This window comes from Pleurodeles waltl, chromosome 5 (assembly GCF_031143425.1).
Source record: "Pleurodeles waltl isolate 20211129_DDA chromosome 5, aPleWal1.hap1.20221129, whole genome shotgun sequence".
NCBI classification, from domain to species: Eukaryota; Metazoa; Chordata; class Amphibia; order Caudata; family Salamandridae; genus Pleurodeles; species Pleurodeles waltl.
Window position 1 is genome coordinate 633,418,340 of NC_090444.1, and position 27,866 is coordinate 633,446,205.

The 27,866-nt window shown below is 46.4% G+C and overlaps 1 protein-coding gene across 3 annotated transcripts in view; it reads right to left on the reverse strand.

The window, feature by feature from the left end:
* The window catches only part of AGPAT4 (1-acylglycerol-3-phosphate O-acyltransferase 4), a 332,031-nt gene that overhangs the window by 42,423 nt on the left and 261,742 nt on the right, over positions 1–27,866 (reverse strand). For all 3 annotated transcript variants that reach the window (XM_069234500.1, XM_069234498.1, XM_069234501.1), the window contains 2 exons: positions 12,920–13,022; positions 3,760–3,835 (listed from right to left, as the gene is read on the reverse strand). In XM_069234500.1, the coding sequence (XP_069090601.1) occupies positions 3,760–3,835; positions 12,920–13,022 (179 nt within the window). The remainder of the gene's footprint in view (positions 1–3,759; positions 3,836–12,919; positions 13,023–27,866) is intronic.

Here is a 27,866-nt window from a genome sequence, read left to right on the forward strand (position 1 = left end):
TATTTAACAGACAAGCTGCTCTTGCAGTAAGAGTCACAGGTCTTATGATCGCTCAGGGGCCCCCAGATAATAAGCACTCCACAGGAGGAAGCCCAGGCAATAGGGCGCTGTTGGACGATTGAAGGCCAGGGGAGGGAAGCACCTAGCAGTCAATTAGTGTACCAATATATTTTACATCTGTTGGGGCCATGCATTGCCCATATTGTTTCAAGACTCAGGTCCCAGCCAAACTCGTGGGTTATATCCACCAACTGCCTTTCATCCTGATGGACATCAAAAGAACGTTAGTTCAAAGTAGTCTGGAAGGACGTTTGCTGGCAGTGTGCTCCGTTAACTGCCCCCATTGTAGGGGGGCTTACTGTGTGCAGGGGCCGGGGCTGGCTTCAATCTGTGCGTAGCGTCTCCTCGGGTGGCAGCGGTCACTCTTGGCAAGGCTGCGTGTGTGCACAACCATTTTAAGTGCAGGGACCACCCGACTCAGCAGCCACTCTCGCCATGTGTTTCCGCCAAGAGGTGGGGAAAATGGGCCAAAAGGAAGCCCCCAGTACAGGAGGCCGTCGAAGGAGTCGTCAGGCAATCCAGCAGCCCCGGGCACTAGGACGCCTTCCGGCCATGGTCATGGCCTCTTGACCATTCTAGTCACAGCGAGGCCCGGACTTGCCTCCCTCCGCAGGCCCCGGGCGACAAAGACTGCTCAGATGCGTGGTCCACAGGACGGGTCTAAGCAGCTCCCAAGAAGCTCTGGTAAGCAGCAGCTATCACTTCAGGCCTTTTGGGGGGGGGGGGGTCGTTAGCATTCCGCACCATAGGATTTGACAGGATTAGTTTGACTGCAATAGAAGCAGCGTTAGGACAAGTTTAACTGGCCATCTTGCTTGGCCTTGGCAAACATTGCAGAAATCATGCTGTGATAATGCTCTCGCTATTCATACCAAGATTTTACCTCACAAGGTGGTGGATGCTCCAGTGCTCTCGTTTCGAATACCTATATGAAAGAATAAACTGCTAAACAGATAGTGAATTATTTTTAAGCTTACGCTAACACAATATACAAATTATCTTACACATTACAGGGTGTCTCTCTTATCCTTTATAAGATGATGTTGAACGTAAAATGTGAATATTGCAAATGTTAGCAGTTGCCCCCCCGGTTTCAGGGTTAGCTTATCATGCCAAACATAACAGTCTGTTTTCTCCTGGTTAAGGTACAAACATGAGACTTTCCTGCAACTAGTCAGAAGGGACTACCAGGAATACTTGGCAAAAAGCCACCAGGGCATCCTTGGGTGTTTGAGCACCCTTAAAGGGGACTAGAAAAGAAAGAGCAAGCGACAAAGGATTCTGTGGTGAAAGACTGACTATGAGAACAATTTGTGTAGAAACTGCTATCAAGGGCAGAATCACTTGTAAGGAGCCAGAACTAAATCCCACGGTGCTGTGATATTGAGCGGGCCCCTCTGCCTTCTGCTTGCCACTCCAGACATTCAAGAAAGAATACGACAGCTGTAGAGATGGCATCTAGCTGGTAAAGCCACTGTGTGGATCTGTCAGTCTTCATCTCTGGGTAAGTTTTTTGTCTGAGTAATTTGAGATCTGCACCATAGGTAACATATCAACATGGGACATTCCTCACAATCAATGAGGCATGGGACAGCTATCGGCTACCCCCAGGACAGCACTTGCAATATGCCAACATTTCTCACATAATTGTGGAGCTGTGGCCCTCCTTTCCTGTGGAGCCAGAGGAATCCCACACACTACGGATGCTCCTGAACACTGAAGTATCGAGAGGGCTGACATCTAGAATATATGAAGCACTAAAAGCCGAGTGTACGGTGGATGTGGCGATGATACGTAACAGATGGGCTCCACATCTGTAGACCCCTCTTGCTTACTCAGAATAGAGACAGGTGTTCGTGCAGGTCCGGGAGGTGGCGATTAATGCTCGTTTTAAATTAACCCAATTCCACTATTTACATTGTACCTACCTCACTCCCCCAGAAACTCCACAGGATCTACCCTGCTCACACACCTGGGTGCCCACGACGTGGGTTCACACCGGCCTCCTTCATACATGTGACTTGGGAATACACCTGCCTACGACCATTTTGGGCAACTGTCATTGATGATTTGAGAGACATCACCACAATACAGATGGAATCTTTCCCCAAGCATTATCTATTAGGCATACTCCCCATCCCAAACAAGGGGAAATTGAATTTCTGGTTTGGTCTGCTAGGGTTAGTATTGGTTAAACGCTGTGTAACAATACATTGGACCCAGTCGAGGCCCCCAGGGCGGGGACGATAGATGGCCGACCCCCGAGAATGGGGTACTGCTGAAGAGAAGAGTACTGCTGAAGAGAAGAGACTAAAACTGGTTCACACAGACGAAAACGCCAAACGAGATTTAGAATTATGGGGTGACATGTTAGAAGACGGAGACCATCGGTAATCCCCGCAGCTCACACAGGAATCACAAACATCGGAATTGGACACAGAGAACTCAAGGTGAATTAGCAGACTCGGACAGCTAGGGGAGAGAATAGATAATAGCTACTGAGTACTCCCCCTCGCTTTACCCTCGCACACCGAGCCCACAGGCCATACACAGAGATGCAGACTGGGCCACCCACTGCACGGACATGCATTCCCCCCTTACCTGTTATCGCACTATAACACACAGCAGTACTTCGCTAAAATCTGCTGACACTGACTGACCCAAACCATGAATGGGCATTAACTGGTTTAGCCATGGTTCTTATTGCTGTTAAATTGTTAATTCAATGTTTCATTGCATAATAACTTGCACTGCATATAACCAGTTGTCTATAGGGGAAACGGTCAATAATACCACAGTGAGATACCGCCCAGGTCTGCACTAATCCACACAACTTCCTGCGGTACTCTGTACAATGACTCTATAAGATGTAGCCCTTCAGACGACCTTTGTTCGAGTGCCTGTGAAAATGCGAATAACGACGAGTTAAAAAAAAGTTCTGCTAATAAAAAACACAGAACTAGCTGACAGAGTGCCAGGTGACATGGGCAGGACAGTTTGATAGAAAATGTATTTTTACTCTTTGTGATCTTGCCAATTTGACGTGTTTTGTTTTGATGCTTAAAAATGTTTTATGCTTTGTAATGAAATGACATTTTTGCACATTTTCATTAACTATGCTCCTCTAAAACGTTGTCGTAGTGATGCTGCCTTTCACTGAAGCAACACAAGCAATCCATTTGAAGGGCCGCAACTTCAACAGCATGACTCAAGCAAATGGTTTTGGAGAAAGCTGCATTTTGTTCTAAATCTCCATGCAAACCTCAGTGGCAGGGTAACAGCTAAACTCCATTCGAGAAGCATAATGCTTTCATTCCTCTCTCACTCAACCAACTCTAAAGTAAAACACTATGCACCCCTGCAGCCCCTTTTTCTTTGAATTAAAGATGATGCTGGCCTCTGGTCAATAGTTTCTATTGACATAATATGGCATTTAAGTGCGCGCGCCACAGCAAGCGTTTTACTTTTGATAATTTTTCGATGAGATTTCCACTGTGTAATATTTGACTTTGTGGAACTGGCAATGAACGCAAGAATAAAGGCGAGGAATGCTTCGTTACTGTGAACCGTGCTCTAACTGTAAACATATTGAGCAGCGGATCCATAAAACAGAAACGACAGCATTATAAAGACCCAACATGTAAATATTTAATGTTTCAACAACTTATGCCTGAGAAATGTTCCAAGCAACAAACTGACCTTTTCCTGATAGAGCTTGTGGAGCCAAATGCCGCATTCATGCTCATCTTCCGGGATTTCTTCGAATGGAATCCGTCTAGAGCAGAAATTAAAAAAAAAGAGACATTAGGACAGGTGTACAATCCGATGAACCTCAAGTGCGTGAGACAAAGGCCATAAATTGCCAGCTATTGGCGGAGTACAAACTCTGCCCACATAAATAACATTAAAATGCGGTAACCTTCTGCCGGTATTGCACAATAACAAGTTAAACCCTTCCTGAAGGGGATTAATATTGCTGACAAGGAATTACTGTGCGGTATTCCACATGACATTCCACACCCTCCCAAGCAGCAGTACTCCACTTCCACACGACATTTCCTTTTCTGAGGGGTTTAATGCACACACTTATCACCTGCTCTGAGCAGACGCTAAATGTGTATAGGGGCTTTTGTGTGGTGTGGGAGTGAAGGGAGGAGAGGGAAGTGGAAGATTAGTTCTGGTAGGTGGAGTGGGGGAGCACTGAATGCTCTTTCCTTGCCAGAGAATCAAGCATTGGCAAAGCCAATAGGTCTCCGCAGTGGGCAACCTATTGTCTCTGGCAATGCGCTGGGGGTGGTGAACTTGTGGTGAACGGGAAGGCAGGTGGGGGTGTTGGAAACCGGTGGACCACGTCCTTCACTGCTGCAGTGCACGGATGGAGCAGAGCGGCAACAAGACCATGCCTGTATTTGGGCCCCAAAGATAGTCATGCCTGTACCTACAAATCTGCCATGCATCTGCGTTTCCGTGAAGGGAGACCACGGAGGGAAAGAGACAGTTCAGAGCAGTTTGTCCGTCCATTACCAGCAGTATTCAGAATGGCCAGGATCTGGTTTTCTTTGGCAAATTTATGACTGGAATGGCAAACTCCAGAGGCCTCAGTTTTGAAGAGCGCACCACGTCCAAATAACCTGCGTGTAAATCTATGAATAAAAGGGGCAGCAAGACGTAACCAGCACTCCTAACCCGTGGCGGGACCATCACCCATTTGCAAACAAACAAAGTAGCCTCAAAACAATGCCAGAAAATGCCCACTGCATATGTTTAGCAGTAGTTGGGAGGTGCACTCGGGGAGGGCTAAACCCTAGAAGAGGCATCACGTTTGCAAGCCTTTGCCAAATGGGGAGAACGTAAAATGAGGGGAAAATGATGCCAGCTACTGGCAAGCCTTTGGGCGGGCTGAAGCCCACAATGTAGATACAGCATGTCTCAGTTTGAGACAGAGCATGCACGCCATCTACAGCAGAAACCTAAAAGGTTGGGTGGGGCAGAGAATGTGGCTTGGCTGCTGTTGCAGCCAAAGAATATACGAAGGAACAACGCATGCTGGAACCACGCATGTCTGAATAACGCGGTCAGAAGAACGACCTCGTTGTTACCACTAATGCCTTTACCATGAATTCCTTAACAATGATTTTTCGTTGTAAAGGCATCCTGGTAAAGGCATGTGTGGGACGGCATGCCTGGTTCCAGCATGAGACTCCCCTGACACCCCACCCCTAAAACAAAGCTACCCCTACCACCGCCCCTAAAAACAATCCTATCCTGACCCCCCCACTCCTGCCCCTAAAAACTATAACCACCCCCCACCCTGTCACTAAAATTACCCTGACCCCCACCCAGCCTCTGAAACCTAAAACTACCCCCCTAAAAAGTATAATTACCCTGACCCCCCTCCCCTGCTCCTAAAACTACCACGATTCCCCACCATGCCTCTAAAAACTACCATGACCCCTGCCCCTAAAAGCTAAAACTACCCCAACCCGCCCCTAAAAACTAAAACTACCCTGACCCCAAAACTACAGCGACCCCCCACCCCGCCCCTCAACTACCCCAACCCCACCCCTAAAACTTAAACTACCACGATCCCCCGCCCCTAAAACCGCCCCACCCCTCCCCCTAAAACTACAGCGACCCCCGCCCCTAAGACGTAATACTACCTCGATCCCCCATCTCCCCTAAAAAACTAGAACTACCCAACCCCCGCCCTTAAAAACTAAAACTACCACCACCCTGCCCCTAAAACTACCCCCTAACCCTACCCCAGCCCCACTTACCTGACCGCGTCCTCTCCTGATCCTGAGTCTGTTTTCCTCTGCCTTAACCACGCATGTTCGTTGTTCAGGACATTCGTGGTTAAGGCAGAGAAAAACAGTTGTTGTTCACGAAAGCGTTGTTCCGCTTTCGTGGACAATGTACCTTGTTGTTTGGGAGTCGTGGTTTAGACTGTTTTCGCAGTCGACGCCTTGCACTATTTGACTGGCTGTAATTACTGGCAAATCGGCTGTGATGTTCTCGCACCCAGGAAAGCCAGATTCTGGAACGGCAGATCAGTCGTATCAGGCAGCACCAATTGGAAACCGCTCCACCTGACTCTTAATCAGGTCTAAAATTTTAAAACATCTCCCCTCTTTAAAAAAATGCAAACTGTACTTTTCATTTCAGTTTCAGTTTTCAATTCACAGCAAGAACACTATTTCATAGCAAGCATACTGTTTTTCTATTTAAGCAATGTACATATTAGTGCAGGCCAATAGTTTCATGTAAATGTTTACTTATGCAGAAAATTAATACAGGTATTTCGAAATCATTTTGCACATACTTTATTATAATATTTTGTAAAGTACGTTGTAAAACACATCAGCACATTAAAAAGCAATAGTTTCCTCATACAGTAACATCTCACATCATCTTCACATCACAAAATGTAAATGAGACCCCCAAAATAACATATTTGTTTTACAATTATTCTATAAAACTGTTAAATACTGTTCGCAAAATGAATTTTAGTGGGGCTTACAGGCACAACTTTGAAGAAATGAAGACAAAACAGAGACTGAGTACTGCTTTTCAATTTATCAGAATAAGATTTTATGGCGTAAAACATAGCAAGCCAGCCAAACATCTTCAAGTGAGATTGCAGGTTATATAGGCATTTAAAAAGAATTGTCCAAAATCAATGTTCTTTTTTACTTGTTTTTCTACGTTAAATCCAATATGTAGAATTGAAATATTTTGTTAAATTATGAGCCAAAATATTATTTTCGTGGGCGTCAAAGACATTTTGACAAAAACGGATGTTTGTTTATATAGTGCACGGCCTCCTGCAGGCTTCAGGGTGATAGAAGTAATAAAAGCAACAAAAGAAAATATACTGTGGGACTTAACAGAAGAGGAAGACTTCAAGTTCTTATGGACTGTTTGAGGGGCTGCGGAGGTCCACAGGGAGGGCATTGCAGAATGGCGGCTGTAGCACCCTAGAGAATTCCCCGCTACACCTAGCCCGGTTCAAATTAGGAACTACAAGTGGGAGTTCATTTTGTAGCATGACTGAAAGGGCAAATGCACCAAGCAAAGAAGCCTCAAACTGCCTTTCTTGACTGGCAGCCTATGTAATGCCTGCTGAGTTGCCAATACAAGGTGTAAATGCAGAAGGCCATACCACATTCTAAAGTCTACATTTGGAATTTTTTGAAGTTTGTTCGTGGTCTTGATAGTCTTTGTAGAAGGACCCATTTAGAAAGAAAAATCTAGGTTGGAACCCAGGGTCCCACAACTGTGAGATGCGTAGCTGGTAGCAGGCTTGGAAGTGTCATGTACAAAACGTTTAGCAACAGAAAGCCTGCAGCCCAAACCTTAAGCACATGAGTACTGTGACCAACACTTGGGTCAGAAGTGACACAAAGTTATTAACTGAGGGAGCAGATCAGGTGAAAGAACACTCCGGGTGGTAAGGCCAGAAAGGGAGGAGACCAGTAGGGTTGGCCAATGCCCACCAAAAGGATCTCAGTCTTATGCCTGCTATGCTTCAACTGATGTTCAACGTTGTATTTAAATTGATCACATTATCATATGTCAATCTGGCCCTGTGTCATGGGTAACATGTTCACCCAGTTCTGGCTTTTCAACTAAAAGTAATCGGCATGCTGGAATTTTTAACCCCTTTGCTGCCAGACCTTTCCCCCCTCAGGTGCCAGGCCTGGTTATTTGGAGCAGTTCGCGCTTAGGCCCTCATAACTTTTTGTCCACATAAGCTATCCACGCCAAATTTGCGTCCTTTTCCCCCAACATTCTAGGGATTCTAGAGGTACCCAGAGTTTGTGGGTTCTCCTGAAGGAGGCCCAAAAAAAAAAAAGCCAAAATACAGCAAACATTTTGTTTGAAAAAAAAAAAAGGGAAAAAGGGCTGAAGAAGAAGGCTTGTGGTTTTTCCCCTGAAAATGGCATCAACAAAGGGTTTGCGGTGCTAAAATCACCAGCTTCCCAGCTTTCAGGAACAGGCAGAATTTAATCAGAAAACCCAATTTTTCAACACAATTTTGGCATTTTACAAGGACATACCCCATTTTTATTATTTTTGGTGCTTTCAGCCTCCTTTCAGTTAGTGACAGAAATTGGTGTGAAACCAATGCTGCATCCCAGATAGCAAGGGGTACTTTGTGTAGATCCTACAAGGTTTTTCTACATAAAATAACACCTGAAATTAAAAACAAATATATATTGAAATTGAGGTGAAAAAACAGCCATTTTTCCCAAGTTTTACTCCAGAACTTTTCCCTGCAATGTCAGATTTTTTAAAGCAATATACCGTTACGTCTGCTGGACTCTTCTGGTTGTGGGGATATATAGGGCTTGTAGGTTCATCGAGAACCCTAGGTACCCAGAGCCAATAAATGAGCTGCACCTTGTAATGGGTTTTCATTCTATACCGGGTATACAGCAATTCATTTGCTGAAATATAAAGAGTGAAAAATAGGTATCAAGAAAACCTTTGTATTGCCAAAATGGGCACAAGATAAGGTGTTGAGAAGCAGTGGTTATTTGCACATCTCTGAATTCCTTGTGTGGGTAGGCCTAGCACCCGTGACAGGGAATGCCCCAAAACACAATGTGGACACATCACATTTTTGAAAACTAGACACCTAGGGGAATCCAAGATGGGGTGACTTGTGGGGCTCTCAACAGGTTCTGTTATGCAGAATCTTTTGCAAACCTCAAAATTTGGCCCAAAAAACACTTTTTCTCACATTTCGGTGACAGAAAGCTCTGGAATCTGAGAGGAGCCACACATTTCCTTCCACCCAGCGTTCCCAGAGCCTCCCGATAAAAATGGTACCTCACTTGTGTGGGTAGGCCTAGTGCCCGCGAAAGGAAATGCCCTAAAACACTATGTGGACACATCAAAATTATCAAATACTAAACTACCTCTTTTTGCAGGGGGGGGGGGGGGGAACCTGCGTTTTTGGTTCTGGGCTCGGCAGCCATATAGGGAAACCTACCAAAACCAAACCTTTCTGAAAACTAGACACCCTAGGGAATCCAGGAAGGTGTGACTTGCGTAGATCCCCCAATGTTTTGTTACCCAGAATCCTCAGCAAACCTCAAATTTAGCTAAAAAATAAATCACATTTTTCCCACATTTCTGTGTGGGATCACCACACCGGGAAACCTACCACCCAACGTTCCCCTCTGTCTCCGGGTAAAAATGATACCTCACTTGTGTAGGTGGGCCAAGTGCCTGTGACAGGGAAGAGCCAAAAACATGTCAAAATTGAGGGGGAACCAAAGCGGGTCCAAAAGGGCAGTCTGAAAAAAAAACATTTTTAGGCTGACAAGTGGGGCAGAATTTTCATCTGTATAGATGAGACAATGCTGGGTGGTAGGAAATTTGTGGATTCCTGCAGATTCCGGAGGTTCCATCACAAAAATGTGTAAAAAAATGTGTGATTTCCAGCAAAGTTGGTTGTTTGCAGAGCATTGTGGATAAGAAAATTGTGCGGGGTGTATGTGAAGCACACCACCCTGGACTCACCCAGATGTTTAGTTTTCAGATGTGTCTAGGTCTTGTGGATTTTTCCACATGGCAGCGACCCAAAGTCCAAAAAGTGCAGCCCTCACCATTCCAAGTGGGATGATTTTCAGAGTTAGCCAAGCTCTCTTGGCCCAAATGTAAAACCAAAACCCGAAATAATCAAATATCCTTTTGCTTGCCATGGGATAAGATGTTTTAGTGTGCGGGGGGGAGAGCTGAAAGACTGTTACCCCCTTCAGTTGGGGTGGGGGCATAACCATGCCCATACTTGTTGGTAGCCACCACCACACTATTTTTTGTTTTATTTTAATTCCCTGGCATCTAGCAGACTTTCTGCCCTTCCCGGGGTGTGGATCGGGGACAGAACAACTTTGGCCCCATTTATTTGGAGTGGGGGTATGGCCATACCCCACCCTCTTATTTTGAAAACAAAATCTTCCTTGGTCTCTGGTGGGCTTTCTGCCCCCCTAGGGGGCAGATGGGCCTTCCAAAAATAGGCCAATCTGCCCCCAATAGGGGCAGATATGGCCAATAGTAATGTCCCCCCATGGGGAGCGACCCTTGCCCAAGGGGCTGCCCGCCAAACAACACACACCAATCCCTGGTGCCTAAGTGGTTTCTGCCCCCCCCCCCCCACGGGGGCAGAAATGGCCTAAAATAAATTTGCCCCCCCCCCCACCCAGGGGAATGACCCTTGCTTAAGGGGTTGCTCCCCTTGTGTAAAATTGACGCAACAAAATACAAATCTCTGGTGTCTATTGGTTTCTGCCCCCCTTTGAGGGCAGATTGGCCTAATAAAAATAGGCCGATCTGCCCCCAAGGGGGGCAGAAATGGCCGAAATACAATTTGCCTCCCAGGGGAGCGACCCTTGTCTATGGGGTCCCTCCACTAGCGTGAAATTGACCTTAAAAAAAACCTCCCTGGTGTCTAGTGGTTTGTGCCCCCCTTGGGGGCAGATTGACCTAAGAAAAATAGGCTTTTCTGCCCCCAAACATAATTTTTCCCCTAGAGGAGAGAACCTTGCCGAAGGGGTCGCTCCCCACCTCTAAAAAAAAAAAAAATGAAAAGGCTTTGAAAATAATTGCCCCCCTGGGGAGCGACCCTTGCCCAAGGGGTCGCTCTCCTTATGCCAATATCCCTTCTAAAAATTATCCCTGGTGTCTAGCGGGCATTTCAGCAGCTAGATCCCTTCACGATCCGGCTGGTGAAATGCTCTGAAAGACTTCAAAGGGAAGGACATTTTTTCCTTCCTTTTGAAGCCTCTCATGCCCCCATCACATGATCGGAAGAGAAATGCAGCGCGGTGGGGCAGCCTCTGATGAATTGCTCGCTGACGTCAACAGACATCACAGGGGGTGTCAGGGGTCAGGAGTCGAAGGGGAAGCGATTCTCCTTCCAGCCCTGCCATGGGGGGGTTGGGGGCAAGGCCCTCGGGGGGAGAGCTAGCGCTTCCCCCGAGGGCCACTAGTAGGACGTAATGGTTACATTTGTGGCGCCTCAGGTCTGCAGCCACGGACGTAACCATTACGTCTATGGCACCCAAGGAGTTAAACTCACACAAACAGTGTTAAATTTTAAACTTAAAGGTGTAATAGCTAGATAATGTTTGTTGCAACTACTACTCTAATACACTTAGGGGGTCATTCTGAGCCTGACGGGCGGCAGGAGCCGCCCGCCAAGCGGGAACCGCCAGAATACCGCTGCGCGGTCAAAAGACCGCTGCGGTTATTCTGAGTTTCCCGCTGGGCTGGCGGGCGACCGCCAGAAGGCCGCCCGCCAGCCCAGCGGGAAACCCCCTTCCATGAGGATGCCGGCTCCGAATGGAGCCGGCGGAGTGGAAGGGGTGCAACGGGTGCAGTTGCACCTGTCGCGATTTTCAGTGTCTGCTTGGCAGACACTGAAAATCTTGGTGGGGCCCTGTTAGGGGGCCCCTGCAGTGCCCATGCCAGTGGCATGGGCACTGCAGGGGCCCCCAGACACCCGTTACCGCCAGCCAGGTTCTGGCGGGCAAGACCGCCAGAGCCAGGCTGGCGGTAAGGGGGTCGGAATCCCCATGGCGGCGCTGCCTGCAGCGCCGCCATGGAGGATTCCCCAGGGCAGCGGGAAACCGGCGGGACACCGCCGGTTTTCTGTTTCTGACCGCGGCTGTACCGCCGCAGTCAGAATGCCCATGGGAGCACCGCCAGCCTGTTGGCGGTGCTCCCGCGGTCGTTGGCCCTGGCGGTCATGGACCACCAGGGTCAGAATGACCCCCTTAGTCTGTAGGACGGGGCACTGGAATTATGCGATTCTGCAGCTATGCTACTTTCCACATAGTTTTGGACTTACCACACGTGCCACACAGCCACCGACTGTTTCAACAAAAAACATTTTGCTGCTTCTTCAAAACGATCAAAAGTTACAAAAAAGTGACACATGTGATGACAGGTCCATTACAAAGCTTAACTGGTCACCTTTGGTTGCTAATTGCTATCCGAAATTAAACTGGTAATAAGGAGATACACCCTCTGCTCAAGAGTATTAATATGTTTTAAACCTATGTTTTTTTTAAATATATGTTTTCCCAACCTGTGTACGAGGACCCCTGGGGGTCTGCAAAGCCTCCTCAGGGCGTCTGCGACTTCTTAGAAAAATAAATATTAACAGATTAATAAAGTGTATATAAATAAAGTGGCTAAATGTACAATCGACATTTTTAAAATGTACTGTAAATGTCAAGGAATTTGAAATTGGAGACTAAAAACTGAATTAGTATCCTCACATTGATTTGTGGGAGCAGTGCAGGCGCATAAAACAGTATACAGTATGCACAATGTGTGGCCTCAATTGAATTTAGAAAAGCTCCAACCTTCCTATTAAAATTAAAAAGAATAGGATATTTTTTATTGTATTTGTTTGCAAATTAAATACAACGGGTTATCATTTGGGTATGTGTTTGATGAATGCTTGTTTCTGTATTTACTGTGTATTGTTCTGCGGTTCGAATCATTAGCAATGTTTAGGCTGGGGTCCCTGGCTTATAGTAAGGACTCTGTTGGGGATCCCCCAAGCTCCAGTAATGATAAAAGCGGGGTCCACGGAAGTCAAAAGGTTGAGAACCACTGTTTTAAACAGTTAAAACAGCAATATATTAATGCCACAGAATGTGCAGCATTATGCTGCATAATTTCCTTTTTCTTGTCGAACAATTTAGTCAACCCTGCTTCATAACTTGCTCCTCCAGTGTCGCACACTTCCAGTGACCCCAAAGTCCATAGTATATATGATAGCACATAAATGCATTTTTTCTGATAGAAACAAATGTAATTATAATGCGGAACACCCTACCTCACATAAAGGTCTGCATGGTATTTCTTTCCATTTAAGACTCCAAGTAATGTTGGATTTTCATTATTTCTAAAATTGAGTGTTGCATCGTAGACAGCCGGAACTAAAAGGAAAACAAAAGGGGTGATTACTGCTAGGGATAGATGTGATTTTTGTATTCTTCAGAGATGCACGTGATTTATTTTGTTAATTATGTATTCGGCTTATACATAGGTTCAAGTATATTTCCACTCAAGTATACAGTAGAAGCAATAAAGTCATGCAGCAGTTAAGTATAGTGTACAAGATAACAGGTTATTACATAAAACTAATTGGCCACTCGGTTCAATCCTGGGCGTTTTCTGGGTGCGAGTTGAGCAGTATGGCATTCTAGTCCAGGTTCCCAGATCTGCCAATCAGTGTAGTCTGGAGTGTGCTTGGGTTTGGACTCATGACTAAAGTAACCAGTGACTGGGATTGGTAGGCGGGGTGCGGACTGACAGTATGTATAAACTATCTCAGGGCAAGAGACCCTCCCAGCCTAATCGCCTGTCTGTAACCCCTTTATCTTTAGTTTAGGGGCCAGTCGTGGCAAGCAGCGCAGTAAAGGGGCGGGGCGGCACGGCGCATGGGGGGACAAACAAAGAAAAACATTAAATTTAAAAATAAAAAAAACTTACTTGACTCTCTGCTGCTGCGCAATTCTTCTGGCTCCACTTGGAGGCACAGGCTCCCAGCATGCCCTGTGAACAATCCTAATGCTGCTGGCAGCATGAAAGCAGCGTTAGGATTGGCCAGAACACCCTGGCTTCGCATTGCCAGGCAGACTGGGAACCAGGGCCTGCTTTCTCCAACCAGGCAACAGTGCTGGGTTGGAGAGAGCTTAGTGCGCATGTGTGTTCGGCTGGCCCGAGACGGCCGGCCAAACACAGGTGTGCACTGAGGGGCGTGCACAGCACTGCCCCTCCATGCTCGTCAAACCCATTGCCTGAGACAGATCATGCATTTTCAGAGGAGTGTAATATCGCAGAAAACAACAACCTGTACTCCACTCAGAAAAAAACTAAGTACATCCTATCCATGTCTTTTTTTCTGTTTTCAAGTTCCCTGCAGAAGACTTTTTGCTTTAAAACTGGTGGCTCACCTCAGTGGCCTGTCATCGTTAGGCCCTTTTGGAACTCCTTCTTCTTATTTGCTATGGGCCCTCGCTTGTGCCTATGCACCGAGTTTTCAATGAAAAATAGTGCTTAAACAAGACCAGCTGTGGTGGCTGGTGGGCTGTAGGCTCAGGTCGCTGCCAACTTTCAAAGTAAGCACATCCCCTACCTGACCACATGAAAATGGAAACAAGTATGTTGTATAGTAACATGATGCATTACAAGTAAAAAAGCATGGGAATAGATAGATATTTGTGGTGAAGTAAAGAACTGTAGAGTAATAGTGGTGTAAGTTAAAGGTCAAGCCAGATCTGAAACTCCATGTAAGTTAATGACTATCCTCATTCCACCCTTATTGCTGCCAAAGAAAAACAACACATTATCTAACTATCTAAGACTCTTTAATAGCATTCCATTGTGTGTCCCCTCTGAAAGTTCTAGATTAGGCAGATGGATAAATAAAATGATCTCAGATGAGTGCAGGGCAAGCACTTTTTTGTGTGGAACCACACAGTTTCTGCCCAATCAAAACACGCAATCCGGGCTCTCAACCTGTTGGCTGTGCCATAGCCCCTCTCTAGTGATGCTCACATATGTGTGGCGACCAGCTGTGCTGAAAAGCGAGACCATTAAAAGGGTCACGAGGGAGAAAGGTAGGGGCGACAGGGAATGCCACTGTAGTGCAAGGACATTAATTAGAGGAATCCAGAGGTAGAAGGTGCTACCACTGGTTTTCTCCTCGTCACTGCTCTTGTTGTCCCTAAAGAGGTCATGAAAGATGTGGAAGGAACAGAAAGCTAGTAGGATTCTCAGAGCCAAATCTTCTTTCCACTCCCTGTACTTCTCCTAGCCTAGTCCCCGGTGGAAAATAAGAGGTTAGTGAGTGGTCAAGGATTACAAAAGGGGTCAATTCAACAATGTAATTGGGGGTCAAAATATGCATAATTAAAATTCCGCTACTCGTGGTGTTTTGATGAATGAAAGTCTGCCGTGATGGGGAGCAGGCTTTGCTTTTTCCTGTCAAGGGCGTTCTCTTTTTAAATAAATAAATAATGCACTGAAGTTTGATTTTTGCCACATCAACAAGCTATTGAATGTCTGATCTAAAATATATAGAAGCTATAAGAATGACAACATTAACAAAAGATTCTCGCTTCATGGTAAGTTTGTAAATACTTTTTTGATGGAGCAGTAAGTTAGCGTTGCCACAAGTCTCCTTTCATCAGAGAGTTGGTAGTCATTATTTACTGGTTAAAAGGGAGGGAACTCAAAAACATAAGATCCTCACTCTTCAGTTCATACGGATACAGCTTCACCAGGCAATAAGGAGAACAACCTTTACGAAAGCTCGAAAACAGTAATCTCTTTATCTCATTCACAAGTTATATCTAAAATAATACAATAATCTTTTCTCGAATTCAAGGACTGAAAGGTGTGTTACTTCCAAAGAAAACTGCATATAATGCATACAAAATAAGGACGGATCACAGAAAAAGCAATTACACTGTGTTGTTATCACTCTCAAACTTCAATAAAGTATATCTGAGAAAAGGAAGAACTTAAATGAAAAATAAGCCTGGGGGAGATTATAGAAAGAGATTATAATGGCCTTGCAATATTTGCTATCACCATGTACTGCTCATTTACACGTGGATAGCCAAAGGCCAACACTGCATGGCAATGTCTGCAGCAGGGGTTCATCCAGGTGTGAGGCAATATGGAGAGTACTGTGTCCACAGAATCTGTGAATGCGCATTGCTTCAGCAACAAAAATGTTATGAATGCACTCCATTGTGTTCACACGTGTTAGACCTGTCAGCTCTTGGCATTGTCCCCCTGTCTTTTTGGCTTCTGGCCTGTTGTTTTTGCTGGCATTAGAACTCTGGGCACTTTACCACTGCTGTCCAGTACTAAAGTGCAAGTGCTCCCTGTCTAAATGGTATTGATGATTGGTTTAGCCATGATTAGCTTATCTGATTTACCAGTAACTCCCTAGTATAGTGCACCAGGTATCTCCAGGGCCTGTAAACAAATGCTACATGTCTGTCTGCAGCACTGATTGTGCCACCCACATGTGTAGCCCTGCAAACATGTCTCAGACCTGCCTCTGCAGTGTCCGTGTGTGCAGTTAGAACTGCCAGTTCAACCTGGCAAGTGCACCTACTTGCCAGGCTCAAACCTTCCCTTTTACTAAATGTAAGTCTCCCCTATCGGAGGCCCAAGGAAGGCCACTGAGCAGGGCGCAGTGCATTTAAAAGGTTAGCCATGTACTTGTGTGTTTTACATGTCCTGATAGTGAAATACTGCTAAATTTGTTTTTCACTATTCCAAGGACTATCTCTACCATTAGGTAACATGGGGATTGCCTTGAAATATCTTAAGTTAAATTTCGCATTTGGAGTAGATAGAGATTTGGAGTTTGGGGTCTCTGAACTCATCTTCTGGTGAAGTTGTTTTTCAAATTGTTCAACAGTTTGAAAATGCCACTTTTAGAAAGTGGGCATTTTCTTGCTTGACTATACTGTGCGTCTGCCTGGCTGTGGAATACATGTCTGGGTCAGGATGACAGTTGGGCTTCCAGACAGTCACACAAAGGGAGCTGTTGTGTGCCCTGCATATCCTGATGGGTCTTCGTGGGCTAGGGTGGTGGGAGGGGCTGATGGGTCTTCGTGGGCTAGGGTGGTGGGAGAGGCTGACAACTGAATAGGGCTCTGCCTGTCCTTACACAAAGCAGTCTCCAACCCCCTGGGGTGTGTCTGGGGCCAGGGCAGGAAAGGCAGGGAATTGTGCACACCAAAGACTTTTCTTTGAAGTTTCCCTACTTCAAAGGTAGAAATGGGTATAAGTACTGGACCCTGAACCCCACAAAGAACACTTCCGTACTGAGGACATTCTGACAGGAAGAAGCGCTGAATGTCGTTGGAGGAACGACCACTCTGCCTGTTGCTTTGTTGTGCTGGCCTGCTGTTCGATGCTTCTGTCCTGGGAGTGAAAGGACTGGACTTTGCTTTCTACCTCCTGCTTTCCAAGGTTCTCCAAGGGTTTGAAATGAGCTTAAGAAACCGACGCATTGCTTTGCTTTTTGACACCTAACCTCTCCTGCGGCCCGCCTCGTCTTTGTTTCTTATGCATCCCAGGTACTTTTTGTGCTAAAAAGATACAACCATTGATTCCCATGGATTAAGGCTTATTAAAACCTTAAAAAAATTATATCTTTACTTGTGTATGTTGGATTTTTATTGTTTTAGTCTTGTTTTACTCAGATAAATATTGGCTATTTTTCAAAACTGGTGTGGAGTACTTTTGTGGTGTTTTCACTGTGTTACTGTGTGACTGTACACATACTTTACACATTGCCTCTGAGATAAGCCTGACTGCTTGAGCCAAGCTACCATGGGGGTGAGAAGTGGTTGCCTTGGCTGTGTGACTCCTTCACCATGACTAGAGTGAGGGTCCCTACCTGGACAGGGTGCAAACCACTGCCAACTAGAGACCCCACTTCTAACAACAGACAAGATGACTGGTGTTTAGTGCACACGCTGGAGGGTGCAGTTGATGAAAGACTGGAGATAGTAGTTGCTTGTCGCCACATCTTATAGAGATGGTGACAACCACTGAGAACCTGCCACATCCTACACTGACAATAAGGAGCTACAGGTGAGGAAGGAAATGAAAAGTCATGGTGCACAAGTATTAATCCCCATCATGCTTTGACTTTGTGCCATACAGCACTAAGGGATTTCCATTTGCAAATGCCATATTCCACCACATGCCATTGTACATATGAACTGCCCTCCCTCTGATAATTTATGCCAAGGTATAGCAGACATTTCTGCCCTATCTACCCATGCCACCACATCAGTTGAAGCAAGGTCAGAGAGTACTGTGAAGCTTAACACCTTTCATGCCGGGGCCTTGAACCAGGGTGCTGCAATTGGCTCTTGGTGTGGGTGAGATAAAGGGGTGCTGGGGTTGACAGGAATTCATAAGTCAGAGTCTCCCGGAATGGACTGGCAATGTCAAGAAAGCCACCGACTCCTTTGCAGTAGGTACTATGTACTTAGGGAACACATCACGGAGGAAGAAGCCATTGAAGTATTTATCATGGAGGGGAACACTGACAATTACACAATGCAGGCACCACAGAGGAAAAGATGGGCAGAATTAGGAAGGGATTGACTGTGATACAACAAACTACAGTTTTAATGCCAGAAATATGTCTTACGAATGGAACGTAGCAGGACTTACACAATTCAATGAAACAATGCACAACAATGCATATAGAGAAAACATGAGATCACATAAGGTAGTGAAGACAAATACACAATGACAGACGTAGAGTTGGCAGTGTAAATGCAGTGACAGGGTAACGGACAAAAACATAATGCTATGCATCAGTAACAGGTTGGTGGAAGTCCATGGGTGGTAAAGGAGACTATTTATCTGAAGATCAATCCACTGACTAGTGAAAGCAGAGGCACAAGTCTGGTAAGTGTGTTTGCGAGACAGTCCTCTTGTAATTCAAAATGCTGAAGGAAACCAGGTACTACGCCTGATTCTCATGTAAAGGCTGTTGTTCATTATCTACAAGTATCTACAAGTATCACTTCCCCCCACCAACCCTCACAGAGTATACTCTTGCGTCCAATATCCTTAAACACCCTTCAATTCCTGTGTAGCCTGAGGTGAGGTGACTGAATCTTGTGATACGGCTATGTGACTATGAGGTTCTGGGTGTAAGTTTGGTCAAGATTGGGCATCTGCGCAGGGAGTGACTGGGTATTTTGGAATAGCTATGGGGACTAGAAATTGTGAGAGGAGGTGCTGGTATGGTTGTTCATCTAGTGGAAGTAGCCAGAATACTCCAGAGAGTTCACAGTCCTCTCTTTAACATCAAATATGTTGGCATATACAGTGTGTATGAGTGCGTGTGTCAGGGTGCAACTAGTGATACCCTTTTCTGCTTGTCAGCTGTTCACAGATGGTGCTGCTGTGATGGTTCCCATTCCATTCTATGTTTAAGTACTTGTGACATTGACCCTGGCAGATGTTGAACGTGGTCATCCAGGATTGGTTGTTGTCCACTGATGTCCAAGTTGTGGATCATCAGGTAGACCTGAACAGATCCCCCTGCCTTCTCTAGTTGGACTCGGGAACCTGCAGTTCCTTGATGAAAGGATATTAATTGGTGTTCAAGCACCACCATGGCTCTTCTCAGGAGTATTGCCTCGGGTGCATGCCCTCTTGTATTGCCAAAACGTATAGGGCCAAGAATATTACAAAGGTAATTCAACTCAATCCTGTTGAAGGCTTTCTTGGGATCGACCATAACTAAGCACAACTTTAAGCTGATTTCTTTGGTGAGGTTATGAGAACCAAGCAGAGTCTGAATTCATGCAGGAGGTCTCTGTCTGGCATAAACCAGTTCTTGTGTTCCCTTCTGGAGTGAGACTTGCAAGGTGGTTAGGGATGGACTGTACCCAAAAGGAGAAAGGTTAGTACTGATTCGCAAACGGTGAGCTCCCATGTAGAGTGGCATGTGTGCAAAAACAATAGACTGGAATGCGACCTGAGTGATCGCCAATGGCTGAGATAAATTCAAGAATCCCATCCATCACCTTGCTGCTTGTTGCAGTTGTCACTCCAAGCAGAAGCACAACTTCTGTAAAGGGGTTAGACACACATTGTTTTCTCTCTGTTGAGACACTTGGATGTTTGAACATCATATGGAAATAGCACAAGTTCTTGAAAAAAAGAAATATCCTGCTATAATTGGGTCACCTATCTCATATGATCTTTTTAGTTAAATACATCATTACCTTGTTCCATTTTTGCCTTTCTAGATAAAAGCTGCCATCTGTAATTTACAGGGAAGCCTTGAAATAAGGTATATCAGTGGCCATGTCATTGGCCATTTCCAGGAGTGGTTTGTAGAGTGTTATGTTAAGAATCTTAATAGGATTCAAGAGGAGGCTTCTTCACAGGAGTTGGAGCATATGATCATACTTCAACCAGAACACTGAAAGCAAGCAAGCATTTTACTCCATGACTGACATCTTCCCAGATACCGGCCTGGGGAATTCATTGTGTATTTGGTTCTTTTTTCTTCCTCAAAAAGTTACCCTTAGAACAACCAAGGAATTAAGGGGGTCATTCTGACTTTGGCGGGCGGCGGAGGCCGCCCGCCAAAGTCCCGCCGGCAGAATACCGCTGCGCGGTCAAAAGACCACCGCGGTAATTCTGAGTTTCCCGCTGGGCTGGCGGGCGACCGCCAGAAGGCCGCCCGCCAGCCCAGCGGGAAACCCCCTTCCATGAGGATGCCGGCTCCGAATGGAGCCGGCGGAGTGGAAGGGGTGCGACGGGTGAAGTTGCACCCGTCGCGATTTTCAGTGTCTGCGTGGCAGACACTGAAAATCTTGGTGGGGCCCTGTTAGGGTACACCTGCAGTGCCCATGCCATTGGCATGGGCACTGCAGGGGCCCCCAGGGGCCCCACGACACCCGTTACTGCCAACCAGGTTCTGGCGGTCAAAACCGCCAGAACAAGGCTGGCGGTAAGGGGGTCGGAATCCCCATGGCGGCGCTGCTTTCAGCACCGCCATGGAGGATTCCCTTGGGCAGCGGGAAACCGGCGGTACACCGCCGGTTTTCCGTATCTGACCGCGGCTGTACCGCCGCGGTCAGAATGCCATGGGAGCACCGCCAGCCTGTTGGCGGTGCTCCCGCGGTCGTTGGCCCTGGCGGTCCATGACCGCCAGGGTCAGAATGACCCCCTAAGTCTTTGCTTCGCTCTTATGGCTCACTTATTGCATAACAGTAAGACACCCTTGTGCTATACCCCTAAAAGTCAGAAATATGGATCCACCTTCGATTAAGATTTCAGTGTCAACCTCTAACTCTATCTCAGTTGAAAATTATTCTCACTTTTAGTAACTGTGAAGGGATTCTCTGTGATAAAGGACGTTAGGGTGTTTCTTATGTGACTTGCAGCATGGGTTGCAACATCTAGGATTGGTGCCACATAAACCAACAGAAAAATAAAATATACCAATTAAAGGAATGATCAACTCGGTCAATATTTTTAATGGACATTTTCATATATGTGGGCCACATTTCCTTACAGCACCAATGAGCCACTCTTTCATATTCTATTGAACTCTACAGTACACATAGGTGGTCATTACGACCCTGGCGGATTACGTCCGCCAGGGCCGCGGGACGCGGTGGCACCGCCGACAGGCCGGCGGTGCCCCGCGGGGCATTCTGACCGCGGCGGATTAGCCGCGGTCAGAGAAGGGAAACCGGCGGTCTCCCGCCGGTTTCCCGCTGCCCCCAAGCTGCGCCGGCTTGGGGATTCCGACTCCCCCTCCCGCCATCCAGTTCCTGGCGGTTCTCCCGCCGGGAACCGGATGGCGGGAGGGGGAGTCGCGGGCCCCTGGGGGCCCCAAAATGTATTTCACTGTCTGCCTTGCAGACAGTGAAATACGCGACGGGTGCAACAGCACCCGTCGCACCTTCCCACTCCGCCGGCTCTATTACGAGCCGGCATCCTCGTGGGAAGGGAGTTTTTCCCTGGGCTGGCGGGCGGTCTTTTGGAGACCGCCCACCAGCCCAGGGAAAAACTCATAATACCCTCCGCGGTCTTCTGACCGCGGAGCGGTATTATGGAGGGCGGAATTCTGGCGGGCGGCCTCCGCCGCCCGCCGGAATCGTGATGAGGGCCATAGTGTTTCATGGCACTGAAACACAGACAACATTAACTTACTAACTCTCCGCTAAGCATATGCACCTTCCCGGCTGCTTCTGAGAAGCAAAATGGACATGTTTAGATATCTGAAAGTCATTTTTGCATGCACAGTGGAGAAACAGGGCTGCTATAAGAAAAAAAAGATGCTGGGGGGCCTGGTGTGGTCTACAAATTTTGGAACACACTGTCGCCCTCGGTAATGGGGCAGGTAGCTGTGGCATAATTGGTCTTTCTGCTCCAATGCCTCTACATAATCCAGAACTTGCTGCACATGCTTACGCAGGACATCTTCAAAGTATTGGATAGCCTACTGATCTCCTTAGTGTAGATTGGAAAGAAGATGAGTAGAGCTGCCTATACTTATGAAGGAATTAGAGGAGAGTGGCATGGAGTTACCCAACAGAGCTGTACTGCTATGCCACTTAGCTGCAAAACGTGGTGCACTTGCCTGAGGAAGAGGACAACTGTGAGAAGCGACTGTTGAGAGGCACTTGTGGATGCACCCCCCAGTTGAGTTAATTATGAGATGCTCGAGAGTAGCTGAAAAATTCCTGCATATAATATGACAAACAGCTGATATCTGGGAAAGGGTAGTTAGCAGGGTGCTGAGAAGATCTCCCTTTGTGTGAGATGTGGATTTTTGGACATTGCCGCTGTTCCTAAGTATCATCAAAGATAAGTCTATTGTTGGTTGGAGGGAGGGCCGCTGTAGAACATTATGGAAACGCAAATAGCCCGGGGAACGGTTCATTACTTTTGCAGAAGTCTGCGATGGCCAGTTCCTACCATATGCAAAAATTGCAGGGACGGCACAGGAAATATGGACAGGGTTTACAGAGACTCCCCGAAAGTCAGAGACATTGCAGATGGTACTGACTGCAGGTTCTGGCTGACACCTGGTTTATATCTTTTATACAAATCTTAGCAGGGGCATGGTTGAGGTAAGCCCCAAAGGCCGACAAGTCTGGATGGAAGAGTTGGGGGAGCAGACGACGGACTAAGAGGGGCAGACAACTTGTGCATTATTTATAACTGTTTTGTGCAGTGCCAAGTTCAAACATTTTGTCCACTGCATATACTGAACACCCATCAAACTAGAAAGAATGTATAGGGGCAGGGCTGCAACTTGAACGAGATGCAGAGTATACAAAGCCTCCTTTTTACATTTGGCCTGGCAGTATACGAGAATTCAATCATACTGGACGACAGCAGCGACACAGTTGAGGAAGGTGACAAGCATTGCGTTGGAGGATGCCCTGATGCAGTGCCTTTTGAGTATTATAAAACAGCCCTGGAGAAAGAAAATGCAGTTGATATTCTTACAACTTGCACTGGTCCTTGCTAAAAGAAGCACAGCCATTGGACGGCTGGGTGAGGAGAGCCCCCTCGACAATGCTATGGCATAGGAACACTGTTGAATGGGTGCTAGCAGATGAGACGCAAATAATACGTAGTAGAAGGGACGAATCAATACTGGAGGATCTAGAGAATTGGAAGGAGATGCTGGCGGGATTTCAGGACATGGAATGGGACATACCACACTCATGGGCGCAGATACAGGGCATATGAACGATACGCAACACTCTGGTGCACAGGTAAAAGGAGAAGGGTAGAGAGGGTTGGACAATATGGCCTTAGGAGAGTAGCTATGACAAGAGGGGGACCGGTGAGGGGAGCTGGACGATTGAACAGTTTCTAGTTTTTCCATGGTTAATGGAAATGGATGCAACATATGTAAATCCCTGTAAGTGAGGGGGTACGGCTCCACCCTGGCGAAGAACACTGGACTATATTGTAAGTGAACACTGCCATGTTGTTGATTATGGTTTGTTGCTTCTGCTTTACATTTCAATGTCAGAGTGAAACTCATAAATAAAATTTACAAAAAACACACCTTCGTTGAGCATGAAGAACACTCCATTATGGAGATGCTTTCACAAATCCCATGTCATCACTTCCTTCTACAGTTGGAGGGGCTGTAATCTCGCCAAAAACAGGTGTTCGCTTTTTGCAAGTGACCCATATACGGGACATGAGAATCAATGAGTATAAGATGCAATTAATTCATTTATATTTCACCCTTGAGAAAGCAGAACACTTGCCCCGACACCACGCTTGATGACAGGCATACTGACACTAACTACCGACCCCAAAACAAAAAAGAGGCATAATTGAGAACAAGATAAAGTCCTGCAATACTGTAGTACTCCTGGCAATACTGAAAAGAGCTTCCAATGAATATATATCTCATTAATGCTTGGATGTAGTATGCCCCAAACAAGTTTATTATGCATATTTGAGTGCACTGCCTCTGGGATGAAATCTTTTATGCCCCACACAGACATGATCTAACCAGATGCACTGCAAAAGCACAAATCCAGTGAAGGAAAGGTACAGAAATACAGAGAATGTACGCTTTACTTGGAAACGTATTAAGGGGGTTATTCTGACCCTGGCGGCCGGTGACCGCCAGGGTCACCGACCACGGGAGCACCGCCAACAGGCTGGCGGTGCTCCCAAGGGCATTCTGACCGCGGCGGTTCAGCCGCGGCCAGAAAGGGTAAACCGGCGGTCTCCCGCCGGTTTACCACTGCCCTTGTGAATCCTCCATGGCGGCGGAGCGTGCTCCGCCGCCATGGGGATTCTGACACCCCCTACCGCCATCCTGTTCCTGGCGGGTCTCCCGCCAGGAACAGGATGGCGGTAGGGGGTGCCGCGGGGCCCCTGGGGGCCCCTGCAGTGCCCATGCCAATGGCCAATGCCCCCGTAAGAGGGCCCCACAAAGTATTTCAGTGTCTGCAAAGCAGACACTGAAATACGCGACGGGTGCAACTGCACCCGTCGCACCTTCCCACTACGCCGGCTCCATTCGGAGCCGGCGTCCTCGTGGGAAGGTAGATTTGCCCTGGGCTGGCGGGCGGTCTTTTGGCGGCCGCCCGCCAGCCCAGGGCAAATCTCAAAATACCCTCAGCGGTCTTGTGACCGCGGAGCGGTATTTTGACGGGGGAACATTGGCGGGCGGCCTCCGCCGCCCGCCAATGTTAGAATGACCCCCTAAGTTATTAAGTTGACATCACTGTATGTGATGTCCCCATTTTTCCATTCGCTCACTCAGTTGAACAGCTCCCCTACCCATGTTAATCGCAAATGAATATTATTATTCTCCAATTAAATCTGACTTGGGTTGAGTAGTAGAATCAAACTCAAATGAGAACATAACAGAACCTAAAACGGCATACTGAACCACCACAAAAAAACACCATTGTTGAAGGGGCAGGCCCTGGGACAAAGCTGTGCCGATGCTGCTCGTGGGACCCCTGTGACCTCCCTGCCTGATCATGAAGTAGAGCTCGTTATCAGTGCTTTGAGGAAGACAAAAAACACAACCCAGTGAAGAACAAGCAATGGGGAGCTGAAGGTGTTGTGCTTTGACCAAAGAAGCTCTATAACGTGAAACAGAGCCATTGAAATTCTTCTCTCTAGATGCAGAGCTCTTTCAAGGTGGTGTCCATTGTCCACAACCTTAGGGAAAGAAGCGAGAGCAGGCGGAGCGCTTCCATAAGGAACTTGCTTCATCGCCGTGAGCAATGAGGCAAATAAGGGGGCCCAGGTCAGTCTGTGCCCCAGTTTCCCCTGCTGAAGAGCCTGGCCTGACGGGGGCCATAGGGGAATAATGGACTATAAAGCATGACCCTCAACGAGGTCCCCAACCACCCGGGGACCGTGTATGCTGGATTCCTAAAAGTGCTTCTGATCTGCAAGAGGACACACAATGGGGAGGGATCGAGCATTGCAGAACTGCTGAGAAAGGAGTGCATCACAGGTCCCGCCATGAATCACAGTTCTGCAGGTGACGGGGAGCAAACTGGGGAAAAGGGGAAACAGAGGAGAGAAGAAAGTGGGAAGACAGGAGTCCATTAATATCAAGGTGGACTCATTTACTAGTTCTAAGAGTATGTCTTAATCTCATGGTGGTCTATGAGCTGTGATCAGAGAATTCTAGTTCATGTGCATATCTTATGGACATTGAGGCTTCACAGTTTGAAAGATACGATGAGGATAAGACATCTCGGACCACCTTGATATTTATAGACACCTCTCATTTTAAGAAACAAAATGGCCAATCTGTTTCTGACTACAAGGGAAACCTGTTCATCGGGCTAAAGGGGTATGGCCTTTATTCTGTCTAATTTTGTAGCTGGAGGCTCTATGCTGAGGATCAAGAGCAAGGGTGAGAACAGAAACCCCTGTCTCGTCCACCCTCCTTACCAAGAGAAGTCCTGTTGAATTCAGAGATACTCGCTCCCTTGGGTCACATTCTTACCATGACCATTGTGATACATAACGGCCCCACCTAAGGTTTGCCACAAAAATGGCCAGTCCATATACTTAAGTCATACGGATCTTTTCAAGGTTTAAGAATCAATGTGACGTCTGCTTCATACACTGACAGTGACCCTTCCTGTATTTGCAGTATGATCCAATTATCTTAATCCAGCCTGCTGAAGGGGGGCATGTTTTTTGCTGAATGAGCCAGTATCCCGTACTAAAGCTTTGAAAATATTGAAATAATAACCTTTATCTGGGTATGCAGAGTATTTCGCCTGGTTCTCTACGGAGTATGCATCAGCAGAGTAAAGCACTGCAGGGCGGTGTCTAAATTTCTCTTAACTCCACCACCTAGATGTTAGGGCCTCACCTTGCATCTGTGGTTATCTCTTTCCTGTAATCCATTTCTAATTTGTTCCGTAACTGATGTGCCAGCCGTGTCCCTGCCATACTGGCTATGCATGTTGAGAAACAGTTAGAAGTTTTCTGACCAATTTGTGAAGTTATTTCCTAACTAGCACCTAATGCTGGTGTAAATGAGGGCGTTGGCTTGTAACATAGCTCTGCGACCTGAAGCTCCTCTTTTAGTTTCTGAGTGTTCAGCTTCCTAAGCATCTGGAGGCCAACGTTGGTGATTACATATTTGGGCCAAAGGACTTCTTTGAATGAGTTTTAGTTGGCAAGGAATAAAATCTTATCATCCTCATTGAGTTGGAAGCATTCCCCAAAATTGGACTCTTCTTCTTTTCTAAGCAATGGGACTCTCAACAGGAAGATGTGAAGATGCCACCTTCAAGTTCCCTTCCGAGGAGCTTCCAAGTCAAGGACCATGGAAACTAGGGCATGGTCTGAGATCACTACTGGTCTGATCACAGCCACTGCTATTAGTGGACTAGGCTGTTGCTAACCTGCTTGTTGTTTATGCATGATAAAGTCTGATTGTTGTGTAATCTCTACCTTCATGGGGGTTCTTCAGCTACGTGTCCCTCAAACCCACATCTTTTTAAGTATTTTTATGTTTTTCGAGAAAGCATTGACAAGATCCTCAATGATACTTTGACCTGTCAATCTTTACATTCAATATCATGTTGAAATAGGGTGACCAGATCTTGAGAATAAAAACTGAGACATTTTGCAAAAGTAGATGAAGGACTACAATTTTACATCAAGGGAGCGTCTCCGAATGACAGTTCTCATCAACATAGGAAGACAAAAAAGGCATTAAGAAAATAAATAAAATTAAATTTTTGAAACCAGCATCATACCTGTTAGGTAAATAGCTTACTTATAACAGCTGCTAGCTAGCACAGCTTTAGAACACCTAAACAAGTGCCTCTAAAAACCGGGACATGACCCACATTTGCAGAAATGTGCTGGGATAGCTGGTGAAAATCCGGGACTCCTGATCACCCTATGTTGAAAGCCCCATTTATATTACGTTCCCTCAGGCAAAATCTAAACGCTTAAATGCAAAAATAAAAAAGTGAGAACGCATTTTGGGCATATTCTACTTATGCTGGAGGGCACAATGAAGTCTCTCTTTAAACTGGCATGCTCTGAGAGAGTCGCTGGCTATAAAATTAAGATGGAAAAGTCGGAATGCTTAACTTGATTCTTGATCGACAGATTATGAGGTTACTTAGTAACCATATTACATACCTTCGAGCAAAAATCACCTTAAATGTGAGAGACCTTTACAATTAAAACTTTGTACATTTGCTGGCTGAGAAGCATAG